The sequence below is a fragment of the Salmo trutta genome, chromosome 40, assembly GCF_901001165.1.
Source record: "Salmo trutta chromosome 40, fSalTru1.1, whole genome shotgun sequence".
NCBI lineage: Eukaryota > Metazoa > Chordata > Actinopteri > Salmoniformes > Salmonidae > Salmo > Salmo trutta.
Genome location: NC_042996.1, coordinates 20,982,259 through 20,996,781, shown reverse-complemented (window position 1 = coordinate 20,996,781; position 14,523 = coordinate 20,982,259). Strand labels below are relative to the sequence as shown.

The window sequence follows — 14,523 nt, the reverse complement described above, 5'->3', positions numbered from 1 at the left end:
AGCAACGACCGATACAGCAGGGATTTTGTGGACAGGGTAGCAGCACCCTCGTGTGGCTATCAAAGAACATGACTACAGAAAACATGACCCCAGACAGCAAAGAGATGCCAATCACATCGCGTCATACGCTTATACAACATGATTGGTCGGTGGTGCAGGGGTAAACCCATATTTGATCATGTGACGTCGATCGTATAAATACTTAGAACCTCGCCACGTTAACGCAACCCTAGTTTTTTTTTGAGGGAAAATGTATCGTCTTCGCCAACAGTCTTTCTCCAGGATCGCTTTTAATTCCTTTTTCTCTACCGTGCCACGGGAAGATTGTCAATATATGAGACAGTTTAATAAAAACTGGTCGTGTATCGGCTGATTTTTGCTCATATTTTCATACTTATCTGCACGAAAATGCCAAGGTCCAAGAAGAGGAGTTCCAGGGGTAAGTAAGTCGCTACAGACCGGGTTGTTTTGGCCTACTCTCGTGGTTTGAGTTGTATGCGTTGTAGGAATTGTAGTTCTGTGCATTCTTACAGCGTTTTGAGATCAACGACTGGTAATGTCTAACAGAACTACAAAACAGTGTGACATCATTATCCATGTTTGTCGTTGAAATCAGAGCTTCCAGACAAAGAACTCTCGCTTTCTCTAAACAATTTTAATTAACTTCAACATACTGTTTGCCGACATTATTGTATGAGTATTGGGATTATAGAAACGACCCCCGATACCGCGATTACAGTGTATTATTTTTAGACTGACTTTTGAAACGAATTTGTTACCTAGCAACTAACGTCAGTTGACCAGTGTTGCTCATATTTGTTAGTTTTTGGCGAGTTCTCTTTGGCTTCCTGTAAAAGGATAGGTTGTTTGAGGACACGAAGTTTAGTTTGAAGGACGCCACAACATTTGAGTGAGATCGACAGTCGATCAGGTCAAATCATGGGATGATTCGATTATGCTGAGCCGCAGGGCGGCAGGTAGCATAGTGAGCGTTGGACTAGTAACCGAAAGGTTGCAAGATCGAATCCCCGAGCTGACAAGGTAAAAATATGTCGTTCTGCCCCTGAACAAGGCAGTTATTAACCCACTGTTCCTGGCCGTCATTGAAAATAAGAATTTGTTCTTAACGGACTTGCCTGCCGTGACGTCAACGGTGAAAAACGATGAGGGGGAGCGCCCATCTCATGCTTTGAACAAGGCAGCATGGTGCATCGTCCGGAAACATGCTTTTCCATAAAATACGTTTACATTCAACAAGTTTTCACTGGGAAGGCAGATATTACGTTATCAAAAGCAATCACGTTTGAATGTGGGAACACAGATTCCTACTGATTACTGCACGTGCTTAACGTTAATTACTTAACTTCGCCCTTGACTTTGAACGGGGAACCTGGCTCGCGCCCGGGAGGGAGCCCGGTTCCGAAATGAACGCTATCAACTTTCACCCGGTGTAAAACATGCTTCGCCGGGACAGATTAATCGAATCCCCTCATGGTTATATAACACTCGCTGGACTAGCTAGCTAGATGACTAGTTATTCACATTACAGCAAGCTAGCTACATAGCTGGCACATGCTATGCAATAAAGTGGGATCGTGTTAGTCGACTAGCTATTTGGGTGGTGTCTGCCTCTTTTTCAGAAGTTTGTTCAGTGCTATGGTCTGAAAAGGAAGCAATGGATTGCCACGTGAACATGGTCACGTTTACACACTGCAGAGCAGACAGTGTGGCCCTCCCTCTCAGATGGGAACAGTCTTATCATAATAAGCTGCACCAGCTGGGTTTAGATTGTCACTGCCTGGCCAGCTACCCACCCAAGGAGCTGTGCTCTTTGCACATTCAGCACAAGACTAAGGAGCCCTTGACTTTGAGGGGAGAGAATATCAATTGCATAGCCCATAAGAGTAGCTATCTGGCTTTTGTTCTGTGAAGGTATTGCATATAAAGTTCTGCGTTGTGATTGCATGGAAGTGTACTAGTTAAACCCCCGCAGTAAAATGCACACAATGTACCATGACTTAATGTATGATTTTTTTTGGCGGGGGGGGGTTTGGGACATGTCATCGTTTCAGGGGGGCAGCATGGAGCTGTGCAGCCTTTCAGCGATGAGGATGCCTCCATCGAGACCCTCAGCCACTGCAGCAGCTTCAGTGATGCCATGAGTGTGGCAGAGGAAGGTATGTGATTATATCTACACATGCTTGTGTGTCCCAGTCATAAAGTAACAAAGGGCAAGTTAACTTTTGACCTGTTATAAATGCCGTACAGCCCTTTTATGTTGTGCTTTTATCTTAAATGGTTCAAAGAATACAATCTGTAGCATAGTACAAGTCTGTATTTCTCAGGGTGTATTGTATTCCTCTTCATATGTGTAGGAGGGGAGGCAGGTGAGGAGACGGCCCAGGAGGATTTACAGTACAAGCTGAAGGTTTTCATTGACAGCACTGTGGATAAGAGGCAAGTCTAAACCACTGTGGAAAACGGATCTACCTGCTATTTCTCTGTTAGCTGTATCACTTTCAGATGACATGGAACCAGAGGCCTAGAACTGGGTCGACGAAACCTGAGATGCTATATAATGGACACGATGCAACAAGACGTCATTCTTTCCATTCACAGATTGCTGCTGATAATTGAATTGTGTAGCTGTTACATAAGCTACTGCAGACACTAGGCCTAAATCTTTACTGTTCTCCTACCTCGTTGACAGTGCCAAGACCAGACAGGGAGCCCTGGATGGGCTGAAGGCTGCCATGGCAACTAGGATCCTGTACGAGTTCATTTCAGACAGGAGGATGACCATCACTGACAGCATTGAGCGCTGTCTCAAGAAAGGTTAAGCTACTACCACTACTACAGGCTTTCACTCTTCCACCAATTCATGCTTCATATTCACCGAATACCAATATAGACCCACGTTGTATTGAGTGTTTGAATCTTTAGTTCTGGTCCAGTAGTTACTATAACCCCTCAAAGTTACTGAGGATGGTAGCTGACTATAGGTATTCCTATCTATCATATCTTTAATCTGAGCCTAGAGTAAAGTCTTTGTCCACAGGTCTGGATGGAAGCTAGTCATTCCGCTACCCAAGAGTGGTAAAGTAGACCTATTGGCAGGCTGCCAGCGCTTAGCAAATGTTTTTTTAAATCAAATACAATGCTACTTCTCTGTAAACAAATTAACAGACTTTTAGAGAAGGGAACTCAACATGTACTGCACTGACACAATTTACTTATTGGTTGAAAGAAATTAAGAAGATGATTGTGGGAGCTGTATTGTTAGATTTCAGTGCAGCCTTTGATATTATTGACCATAACCTGTTGAGAATTTTGTTATGGCTTTTCATCCTCTGCCGTATTGTGGATTCAGATCTATCTAATTGGACTCTAAGGTTTTTTTTTAATGGAAGCTTCTCTAATGTCAAACAAAGTGTGGTGTACCGCAGGGCAGCTCTCTAGGCCCGCTACTCTTTTCTATTTTTACCAATGACCTGGCATTAAACAAAGCATGTGTCCATGTGTGCTGACTCAACCATATATGCATCAACAACCACAGCAAATGAAGTCACTGAAACCCTTAACCTCTCTAGGGTATGTGGGACGAAATCGTCCCACCTAGTCAACAGCCAGTGGATTCGAGTGGCGTGATATTCAAATACCTTAGAAATGCTATTACTTCAATTTCTCAAACATATGACTATTTTACACCATTTTAAAGACAAGACTCTTGTTAATCTAACCACATTGTCCGATTTCAAAAAGGCTTTACAACGAAAGCAAAACAGTAGATTGTCAGAGTACCCAGCCAGAAATAATCAGACACCCATTTTTCAAGCTAGCATATAATGTCACAAAAACCAAAACCACAGCTAAATGCAGCACTAACCTTTGATCTTCATCAGATGACACTCCTAGGACATTATGTTATACAATACATGCATGTTTTGTTCAATCAAGTTCATATTTATATCAAAACCAGCTTTTTACATTAGCATGTGACGTTCAGAACTAGCAAACATACCGAAAACTTCCGGTGAATTTACTAAATTACTCACAATAAACGTTCACAAAAAACATAAATTATTTTAAGAATTATAGATACAGAAGTCCTTTATGCAATCGCGGTGTCCGATTTTAAAATAGCTTTTCGGCAAAAGCACATTTTGCAATATTCTGAGTAGATGGCTCGCCATCACGGGCTAGCTAATTTGACACCCACCAAGTTTGGCGTTCACTAAACTCAGAATTACTATAAGAAAAATTGGATTACCTTTGCTGTTCTTCGTCAGAATGCACTCCCAGGACTTCTACTTCATCCACAAATGTTGTTTTGGTTCAAAATAATCCATAGTTATGTTCAAATATCCTCTGTTTTGTTCTTGCGTTCAAGACACAATCCGAACGGTGACGCGCGGACGCGTATCGTGACAAATGTCAAAATATTCCATTACCGTACTTCGAAGCATGTCAAACGCTGTTTAAAAGAATTTTTTATGCCATTTTTCTCGTAAAATAGCGATAATATTCCGACCGGGAGACTTCTTTTTCGTTTAACCTGTTGGGGCTAGGGGGCAGTATTTGCACGGCCGGATAAAAAAACGTACCCGATTTAAATCTGGTTACTACTCCTGCCCAGTAACTAGAATATGCATATAATTTGATTTAGATAGAAAACACCCTAAAGTTTCTAAAACTGTTTGAATGGTGTCTGTGAGTATAACAGAACTCATTTGGCAGGCCAAAACCTGAGAAGATTCCAAACAGGAAGCGCTCTCTGACCATTTCATGGCCTTCTTGATCATCTCTAACAAAAACAGGGGATCTCTGGCATGACGTGACATTTTCTAACGCTCCCATAGGCTCTCAGAAGGCGCCAGAAAGCTGAATCGTGGCTTTGCAGCCCATGGCTGAGAAACATTAGCGCATTTTGATAGTGGTCGATCTGAGGACAATGGGACGGGGGGCGCGTGCCCGAGTCGACTCCATGTTTACTTTCTCTCTCTTTGAACGAAAACCACCACTCCCGGTCGGAATATTATCGCTTTTTTACAAGAAAAATGGCATAAAAATTTATTTTAAACAGCGGTTGACATGCTTCGAAGTACGGTAATGGAATATTTAGAATTGTTTTGTCACGAAACGTGTCGGGCGCGTGACCCTTATTTACCCCTCGGATAGTGTCTTGAACGCACGAACAAAACGCCGCTATTTGGATATAACTATGGATTATTTGGGACCAAACCAACATTTGTTATTGAAGTAGAAGTCCTGGGAGTGCATTCTGACGAAGAACACCAAAGGTAATCAAACTTTTCTAATAGTAAATCGGAGTTTGGTGAGTACCACACTTGGTTTGTGTCAAAATAGCTAGCCTGTGATGGCTGGGCTATCTACTTAGAATATTGCAAAATGTGCTTTCACCGAAAAGCTATTTTAAAATCGGACATAGCGAGTGCATAAAGGAGTTCTGTATCTATAATTCTTAAAATAATTTGTTTTTTGTGAACGTTTATCGTGAGTAATTTAGTAAATTCACCGGAAGTGTTCAGTGGGAATGCTAGTCACATGCTAGTCACATGCTAATGTAAAAAGCTGCTTTTTGATATAAATATGAACTTGATTGAACAAAACATGCATGTATTGTATAACATAATGTCCTAAGATTGTCATCTGATGAAGATCATCAAAGGTTAGTGGTGCATTTAGCTGTTTGGGTTTATGTGACATTATATGCTAGCTTGAAAAATGGGTGTCTGATTATTTCTGGCTGGGTACTCTGACATAATCTAATGTTTTGCTTTCGTTGTAAAGCCTTTTTGAAATCGGACAGTGTGGTTAGATTAACGAGAGTCTTGTCTTTAAAATGCTGTAAAATAGTCATATGTTTGAGAAATTGAAGTAATAGCATTTCTAAGGTATTTGAATAATGCGCCACGGGATTCCACTGGCTGTTGAGTAGGTGGGACGCTAGCCCATAGAGGTTAAAGACTGAATGTAAAATGGACTCTAAACGTGCACGCGCACACCTGTCTCATTGTTCTCAGATCGACCACTATCCAAATGCACTACTGTTTTTCAGCCAGGGGCTGCAAAGTCATCATTCTAAGTTCTGGGGCCTTCTGAGAGCCTATGGGAGCCTTAGAAAGTGTCACGTTACAGCAGAGATCCTCTGTTTTCGATAGAGGCTATAGAAGGCCAAGAAATGGTCAGAGGGCACTTCCTGTACAGAATCTTCTCAGGTATTGGCCTGCCATATGAGTTCTGTTATACTCAGACACCATTCAAACATTTTTAGAAAGTTTAGGGTGTTTTCTATCCAAATCAAACAATTATATGCATATTCTAGTTTCTGGGCAGTAGTAATAACCAGATTAAATCGGGTACGTTTTTTATCTGGATGTGAAAATACTGCCCCCTACCCTAGAGGTTAACAAAGTGTTGCAGTCTGTTTTGGAATACGTGGCCATTTAATAAACTGGTCCTGACGTTCTCTAATACTGAGCATTGTATTTGGTACAAATCATTCCCTAAGTTCTAGACCTCAGCGGAATCTGGTTATAAATGGTGTGGCTGTTGAACAAGTTGAGACGACAAAATGACTTGGTGTTACCTTAGCTTGTAAACTGTCATGGTCAAAACTTATTTTGACACCACACTCCAAAGCAATTCCTGGAGGCTCTAGTTTTATTGTGGGGTCAAACTGTAGAACCCAAAATTGATTTTATCAAACAAAACGATGCTATATTTTTCTCTGGGACCCTCATAATGACAAACTGGAGCAAGAATACTGAATGTATCAAACCAGTTGCTGTGATGCGTGTTTTGTTGTTGCACACTATCCTCAAACAATAGCATGGTATTATTTTGCTCTAATAGCTACTGTAAATTGGACATAGCAGTTTGATTAACAATTATTTAAGCTTTCTGCCCATAAGACATGTCTACGTCCTGGAAAGTTGGCTGTTTACAATGTCATTCTAGTCACATTATCGCATATTGAGCAACAAATGTCCCGGTTTAGGGACACCGCATGCCAGTCTCTCTTGGCTACGAGTTGAGGAAAGACTGACTGCGTCACTAGTTTTTATAAGAAACATTCATGTGTTGGAAATTCCCAATTATTTGCAGAGTCAACTTAAACACACACTTACGCCACCAAGGGTCTTTTCACAGTTCCCAGGTACAGAACAAATTCATGGAAACGTACAGTATTATCTAGAGCCATGAGTGCATGGAACCTTCCATCTTATATAGTGCAAGTGAACAGCAAACCTAGTTTCAAAAAACAAATACAATGCCTCTTCCCTATGTGACCTAATTGTTGTATGCACTGACATGTATGTGTAACTGATAGATGCGCACATACTGTTTTTAAATGCATGTAAAGTCTTGTCTGTAATGTGTTTTTTTTTTTTATGTCAGACCTCTGTAAGATTAGCTGTCGCTAATGGGGATTCTAATAAATCAAATCCCCCTCTCAGGTAAAGGACAGGAGCAGTGTGCAGCAGCCTCCCTGGCCTGTCTGCTGTGTATTCAGCTGGGCTCAGGCATTGAGAGCGAAGAGGTGTTCAAGACCCTCAAACCCATCTTCAAGAACATTCTGTTGGATGGCGCAGCCAACATCCAAGCCAGACAAGCTGTGAGTATCTGCCTGGACCCTGTCATTAAAATGTTTGGTTTGCTAAACTCAGCAAAAAAAGAAATGTCCTCTCGCTGTCAACTGTTTATTTTCAGCAAACTTAACATGTGTAAATATTTGTATGAACATACGGTTCAACAACTGAGACAAACTGAACAAGTTCCACAGACATGTGACTAACAGAAATGGAATAATGTGTCCCTGAACAAAGGGGGGGGTCAAAATCAAAAGTAAGTCAGTATCTGGTGTGGCCACCGGCTGCATTAAGTACTGCAGTGCATCTCCTCCTCATGGACTACACCAGATTTGGCAGTTCTTGCTGTGAGATGTTACCCCACTCTTCCACCAAGGCACCTGCAAGTTCCCGGACATTTCTGGGGGGAAGGGCCCTCACCCTTCGATCCAACAGGTCCCAGACATGCTAAATGGGATTGAGATCCGGGCTCTTCGCTGGCCATGGCAGAACACTGACATTCCTGTCTTGCAGGAAATCATGCACAGAATGAGCAGTATGGCTGGTGGCATTGTCATGCTGGAGGGTCATGTCAGGATGAGGGAGGAGGATGTCTTCCCTGTAATGCACAGCGTTGAGATTTCCTGCAATGACAACAAGCTCAGCCCGATGATGCTGTGGCACACCGCCCCAGACCATGACGGACCCTCCAAATCGATCCTGCTCCAGAGTACAGGCCTCTTTTTCTCATTCCTTCGACCATAAACGCGAATCCAACCATCACCCCTGGTGAGACAACTGCGACTCGTCAGTGAAGATCACTTTTTGCCGGTCCTGTCTGGTCCAGCGACGGTGGGTTTGTGCCCATAGGCGCCATTGTTGCCAGTGATGTCAGGTGAGGACCTGCCTTACAACAGGCCTACAAGCCCTCACTCCAGCCTCTCAGCCTATTGCGGACAGTCTGAGCATTGATGGAGGGATTGTGCTTTCCTGGTGTAACTCGGGCAGTTGTTGCTATCCTGTACCTGTTCTGCAGGTGTGATGTTTAGATGTACCGATCCTGTGCAGGTGTTACACGTGGTCTGCCACTGCAAGGACGATCAGCTGTCCGTCCTGTCTCCCTGTAGCGCTATCTTAGGTGTCTCACAGTATGGACTTTGCAATTTATTGCCCTGGCCACATCTGCATTCCTCATGCCTCCTTGCAGCATGCCTAGAACACATTCACGCAGACAAGCAGGGACCCTGGGCATCTTTCTTTTGGTGTTTTTTAGTCAGTTGAAAGGCCTCTTTAGTGTCCTAAGTTTTCATAACTGTGACCTTAATTGCCTACCATCTGTAAGCTGTTAATTGTTTATGGTTCATTGAACAAGCATGGGAAACGGTGTTTAAACCCTGTACAATGAATATCTGAAGTTATTTTGGATTTTTACATTCTTTCAAAGACAGGGTCCTGAAAAAGGGACGTTTTCTTTTTTTGCTGAGTTTATAAGTGGCCTTTATTGTTGTACTGAAAGCCTTTTTCTTTTATAGTGCGCAACGAGTTTGGGCCTGTGCACTCTGGTGGCGGAAGATGACATCCTGGTATGTGGCTGTGTTTGATGTTCCAATGTGACTCAATGCTTGATTGTACGTGGAACTACGTTGCCAAATTCTTCAGCAGCACAAAAGACATTCTGTCTAAAATGTATTCTGTTCAGCATTTTAAACAAGGTACAGAAACCAAGACATCTCTGAAAATGGCTGTAGTCCAATCTCACACCCTGGTTAAACATAAATGATGAACCTCTTTTCCTTCTGGGTCTCCAGGATGTGTATGCCACCATGGAGAGCTTTGAGAGTTTGTTCATGCGTTCCTATGTGAAGGAGGATGGGAGTCGCCCCTCTCTCAACCCCCAGACCACCCTGCTCCACACCAACGCCCTCCTCTCCTGGGCCCTGCTGCTTACAATCTGCACAGGCAGCCAGCTCAAAGCAGTCACACACAAGTATGTACTTAACTCGAACCTCTAAGTCTCTCTGGGACACGACTTTCAGTCCATTTCAGCCTATAGGTCTTTGGATGCATCTGATCAAAACAATATAGTGAATGCGTGTGTCTCTCCTTACCTGTCCAGTTGTCTTACCAGTGTAGATGAAGGAAATTTCATGGTGATGGGAAGCCTTAAATTGAAAGTACTTGTTTTTGACTGAAATGTTTGTCTTTCAGGCACCTGCCCAAACTACCCCGGTTGTTGGAGAATGATGACGTCAACATGAGGATAGCAGCGGGAGAGACCATCGCTCTGCTGTTTGAGCTGGCTAGGGACATGGACCCTGTAAGTGCTCACCTGTTCTTTGGTCTATGTGGCTCAGTTCCATTTAATTTCAGGAGATTCATTGATTTTCATTTAGAAAGTTCTGTTCAAATCTCTCATTGGATTTTCAATCTCATTGTACTGGGGGATTTCATTATTTGTTGAGTATCATCAATTTGTTGGATATCCGGACATTCTAAATAATGTACAGTACCAGTCAAAAGTTTGGACCCACCTGCTCATTTAGGGCTCTTTTTATTTTTACTACAGCCTGGAGGTGTGTTGGGTCATTGTCCTGTTGAAAAACAAATGATTGTCCCACTAAGTGCAAAGCAGATGGAATGGTGTATCGCTGCAGAATGTGGTAGCCATGCTGGTTAAGTGTGCCTTGAGTTCTAAATAAATCAGAAAGTGTCACCAGCAAAGCACCATCACACCTCCTCCATTCTTCTCTTGGGAACCACACAAGTGGAGATCATCCGTTCACCTACTCTGTCTCAAAGACACGGCAGTTGGAACCAAAAATCTCATATTTGGACTCATCAGATCAATGGACCGATTTCCGGCGGTCTAATATCCATTGCTCGTGTTTCTTGACCCAAGCAAGTGTCCTCTTATTGGTGTCCTTTAGTAGTGGTTTCTTTGCAGAAATTTGACCATGAAGGCCTCATTCATGTAGTCTCCTCTGAACAGTTGGTGTATCTGGCATTTGAACTCTGATACATTTATTTGGGCTGCAATCTGAGGCTGGTAACTAATGAACTTATCCTTTGCAGCAGAGGTAACTGGGTCTTTTCTTTCCTGTGGCGGTACTCATGAGAGCCAGTTTTATAGTGCTTGCTGGTTTATACAACTGCACTTGAAGAAACTTTCAAACTTCTTCAAATTTTCCTCATTATTGACATTGTCTGTCGTTTCTCTTTGCTTATGTGAGCGGTTCTTGCCATAGTATGGACTTGGTCTTTTACCAAATAGGGTTATCTTCTGTATACCAACCCTACCTTGTCACAACACAACCGATTGGCTCAAATGCATTAAGGAAAGAAATTCCACAAATTAACTTTGAACAAGGCACACCTGTTAATTGAAATGCATTCCAGGTGGCTGCTTCCATGAAGCTGGTTGAGAGAATGCCAAGTGTGCGCAAAGCTGTCAAGTCAGGGTGGTTACTTTGAAGAATCTTAAAAGATTAAATGTATTTAGATTTAACACTTCTTTTTAACTACATGATTCCATATGTCATTTCATAGTTTGTCTTCACTATTATTCTACAATGTAAAAATATAGTACAAATAAAGAAAAGCCCTTGAATGAGTAGGTGTCCTAACTATTGACTGGTTGTCTGTAATATAAAATTGTGTTTTTTTTTTTGTTGTTGTCCTGAGCACTGCTGCGGCAGTGCCGGTTAGATAGGAGCGTTCAGACGGAGGCAGAGATAGCTAGTCTTGGCTGTAGTGTCCCTAACTTGTAGCAGCCACAATGTTATTTATCCCCATATAGCCATCCCTCAGCCTGTTTTGGCTGGAGTAGCCTTGAATAGCTTGCTAGGTTAATTGAGACAACATTTTGCGATTTCTCCCCAACACCCATTCAGATGAAATGACCTACCTGTTAGTTGCTCGTTGTAGCCTACTCCTTCTCATTTTGGTCACTTTTATAAATCTGTAACTTTATTTCGTCTTGCATTAGTGAATTATCTCTACATATGCTAAACATTGAGCTGCTTTGATTGGGCAACAAGCTACATGAAGGCTGCAGTATTTCTTTTAATGGGGGCACTTCATAAACTGTTTTAAATGTGTTGTATAAAATGTATAATTGTCATGGTATCCTTGTATGTAACAATGTCACATGGATATTTTAATGTAGATAAAGCCTTTTCAGTTAAAATATACCTAGAAGTAGTTTTTGCTCAAATGAATACTCCAGATTTTGAATACTAATGTCTGTTTTGGATATTTGTATAGCTGTGCACATCCTGTACTGAATTAAAATAGAATTTTACTGAAGTGCAGTGCCAGCATAGCATGTTAATCTGTAAACACTTGTGTGATGACTGACCCATGCTCTGTGACCTTCTCAGGAGTTTGAGTATGATGACTGGGAGCCCCTGTGTGACAAGCTCAACTCTCTGGCCACCGACTGCAACAAACACCGTGCCAAGACTGACAAGAGGAAGCAGAGGTCTGTGTTCAGGGACGTGCTCAAAGCTGTGGAGGTGAGTGGGCAGATTATACAGATTATATAGTAGATGAGCACTGTCTGGGGAGTAGAACTTGAATTTCAAGTGATGACTCATTGCTGATTCAGGGTGGGAATTTTGTGTGCCTGACGGCAACTGGTTGCCATTGCCAACCTAATCTACCCTTGTTATCAATAATGCTTACCCATTTTGTTGTCTTGTGAGAATCCAGAACAGTGTAGCCTTGCCTCAGTTGGTGTGTGTGTGTGTGTGTTAGGAGAGAAACTTTCAGACTGAGACAATCCGCTTCAGCACCGAGCGTATGACCATCGACAGCTGGGTGAGGAAGAGGACTTACGACGCCTTCAGGGAGTTTGTGGGCTCTGGCATGAACTACCACCTACAGGCTAATGAGTTCATTCGCGATGTGTTTGAACTGGGACCCCCCGTGCTGGTTGACGCGGCCACACTGAAGTCCATGAAAATCTCCCGCTTCGAAAGGGTAAGTATCCTTACTAGACTGCATACTTTTCTTTCTTTGATGGCTAATTTAACTCTACTAACGTTTTGAAAAGGTCACGCGTGTATTTTCAATTAACCCGATCAGTCTCGAGACACCAGCAAAAATAGTCTTTTCTGACTTTAATGTCCAGCCCACAATGAAGTGTTTTACCACTTTATTTTCAGGACAACCAGGTCTACAAGTGCATCACAAAACAAGTTGACATAAAATGGTTGCATTCATGGGTTTTTTGACAAATGGCAATTTTGTAGCTCAAACCATTTGGACTCTACAGAAGTTTTTGTAAAAAGACCCAGCCCCTTCGGGATCTGCCCTTGTCTCACAAACCCCGCTCTAGCTCACCCCACCCCTCCGTTAATCACACAGACCAACGGATGCAGAAGAAATGGATGAATCCGATGGTACAACCCAGCAGTCAGTAGCTGAAACGCACAATGTTTAAAAGGGGCTCGAAGTGCAAATCATGTCGCGGTTGGACTCATTGGGTTAATTATTTACCCATTTTACATTTCAATGTGTTTGGCATGACATTCAGATGGATATACTTCCAGCGCAAAAAAAAAAGAACCTGTCTCTAGCTTATTGTGTTAACATTGCAGTTTTCTTTTCCAGCATCTCTACAACGCAGCTGCATTCAAGGCACGGACAAAAGCCAGGAACAAGTTCAGAGACAAGAGGGTTGACGTCGGGGAGTCTGATGTGGTTTAATGGGTTCAACCTGCTCTTTTATTAACCATCAATTTAACCTTCTTGAATATCACTGTTACTATCCTTAATTTATCCAGTTGTCAAGTGGTTGGTATTTGTAAAATATGAATAATCATGTCTCAAGTGATGCTCTGTTCCCCATATAGGCTTGCCAGTGTCTATGTAGGGAATAAAGAGTTGTGAGATGTAGACTTTGTTGCTCTGTTTTAATGTTTGTGTACAATTAACATTGAGTTATAATATTTGAAAATGCACTAATTGGTTAACATTTCCTGTGGACTCCCCCTTGAACCCTGGTTTGTCTGGTATTTTGTTATACACAGATTATACCAAACATTAGGATACCTTCCTAGTATTTAGTCACCCCCCCCACTTGCCCTCAGAACAGCCTCCAATGCGTTGAGGCATGGACTACAAGGTGGCAAGTGTTCCACATGGATGCTGGTTCATGTTGACTCCAATGCTTTCCACTGTGGTGTCACGTTGGCTGGATGTCCTTTGGGTGGTGGACCATTCCTGATACACATGGGGGAACTGTAAACCCTGTGGTGGTGTAGTTCTTGACACAAACCGGTGCGCCTGGCACCTACTGCAATACCCTGTTCAAAGCCATTTAAATCTCTTGCCTGTTTATCTTCTGTATAGCACACATAACACAATCCACGTCTCCAGACTTAAAAATCATTCTTTAACCCATCTCGTCCCCTTCATCTGTACTGAGTTGGAAGTGGCTTTAACAAGTGACACCAGTAAGGGCGCATAGCTTTCACGTGTCATGTAAGGAGGGGGGGGTGGTGTGTGTTAATGTTTTGTTCACTCGGTGTAGTTTATGTCTATTGGGGTTGTGAGAAACCCAAATAAATACCAACTGAACTAGTCTCAATGTGTGTTTCTTGATCTTCAGTACATATCACCCAGTCAATCATTGTTATGACTAGTCCTGAAGCAGACCAGTTAGAGGATAAAAGACACGTTAAGCTGAGGTGTGTCGTATTATGTAATGGTTTTCTCTCTGCAACACAAAATGAGTAGAATAGCAGAGACCAATTAGCAGACGACCAAATGGACTTCTGGCTAATTGAATCTATTCTCTCAGCTTTTCCTGGAAGCCGATTTCACATTTGAGGAACTGCTTTAGTTGCCTACGAAACGGTCACGTTGACATAACGACACAGCTGAACATGTTTTTCAGAGAATTTTGCAGTCTGTACATATGGCTGTA

The 14,523-nt window shown here is 42.4% G+C and overlaps 1 protein-coding gene across 1 annotated transcript; it reads left to right on the top strand.

Moving 5' to 3' along the window:
* Window positions 1-217: 217 nt before the first annotated feature.
* On the top strand, window positions 218-14,179 carry LOC115180604 (interferon-related developmental regulator 1). The gene is made up of 11 exons (XM_029742826.1): window positions 218-439; window positions 2,073-2,177; window positions 2,376-2,457; window positions 2,711-2,835; window positions 7,482-7,639; window positions 9,125-9,175; window positions 9,401-9,579; window positions 9,801-9,909; window positions 11,972-12,106; window positions 12,348-12,572; window positions 13,206-14,179. The coding sequence occupies exons 1-11, from the start codon at window positions 409-411 to the stop codon at window positions 13,299-13,301; spliced, it is 1,296 nt and encodes a 431-aa protein (XP_029598686.1). The 5' UTR covers window positions 218-408; the 3' UTR covers window positions 13,302-14,179.
* Window positions 14,180-14,523: the final 344 nt, after the last annotated feature.

What these genes read in the sequence shown, in the direction of transcription:
- LOC115180604 (XM_029742826.1), top strand. Translation starts at nt 409, where the DNA reads ATGCCAAGGTCCAAGAAGAGGAGTTCCAGGG. An exon ending in CAAGAAGAGGAGTTCCAGGG is followed by an intron (nt 440 to 2,072) that starts GTAAGTAAGTCG and finishes TCATCGTTTCAG; the next exon opens with GGGGGCAGCATGGAGCTGTG. An exon ending in TGAGCGCTGTCTCAAGAAAG is followed by an intron (nt 2,836 to 7,481) that starts GTTAAGCTACTA and finishes TCCCCCTCTCAG; the next exon opens with GTAAAGGACAGGAGCAGTGT.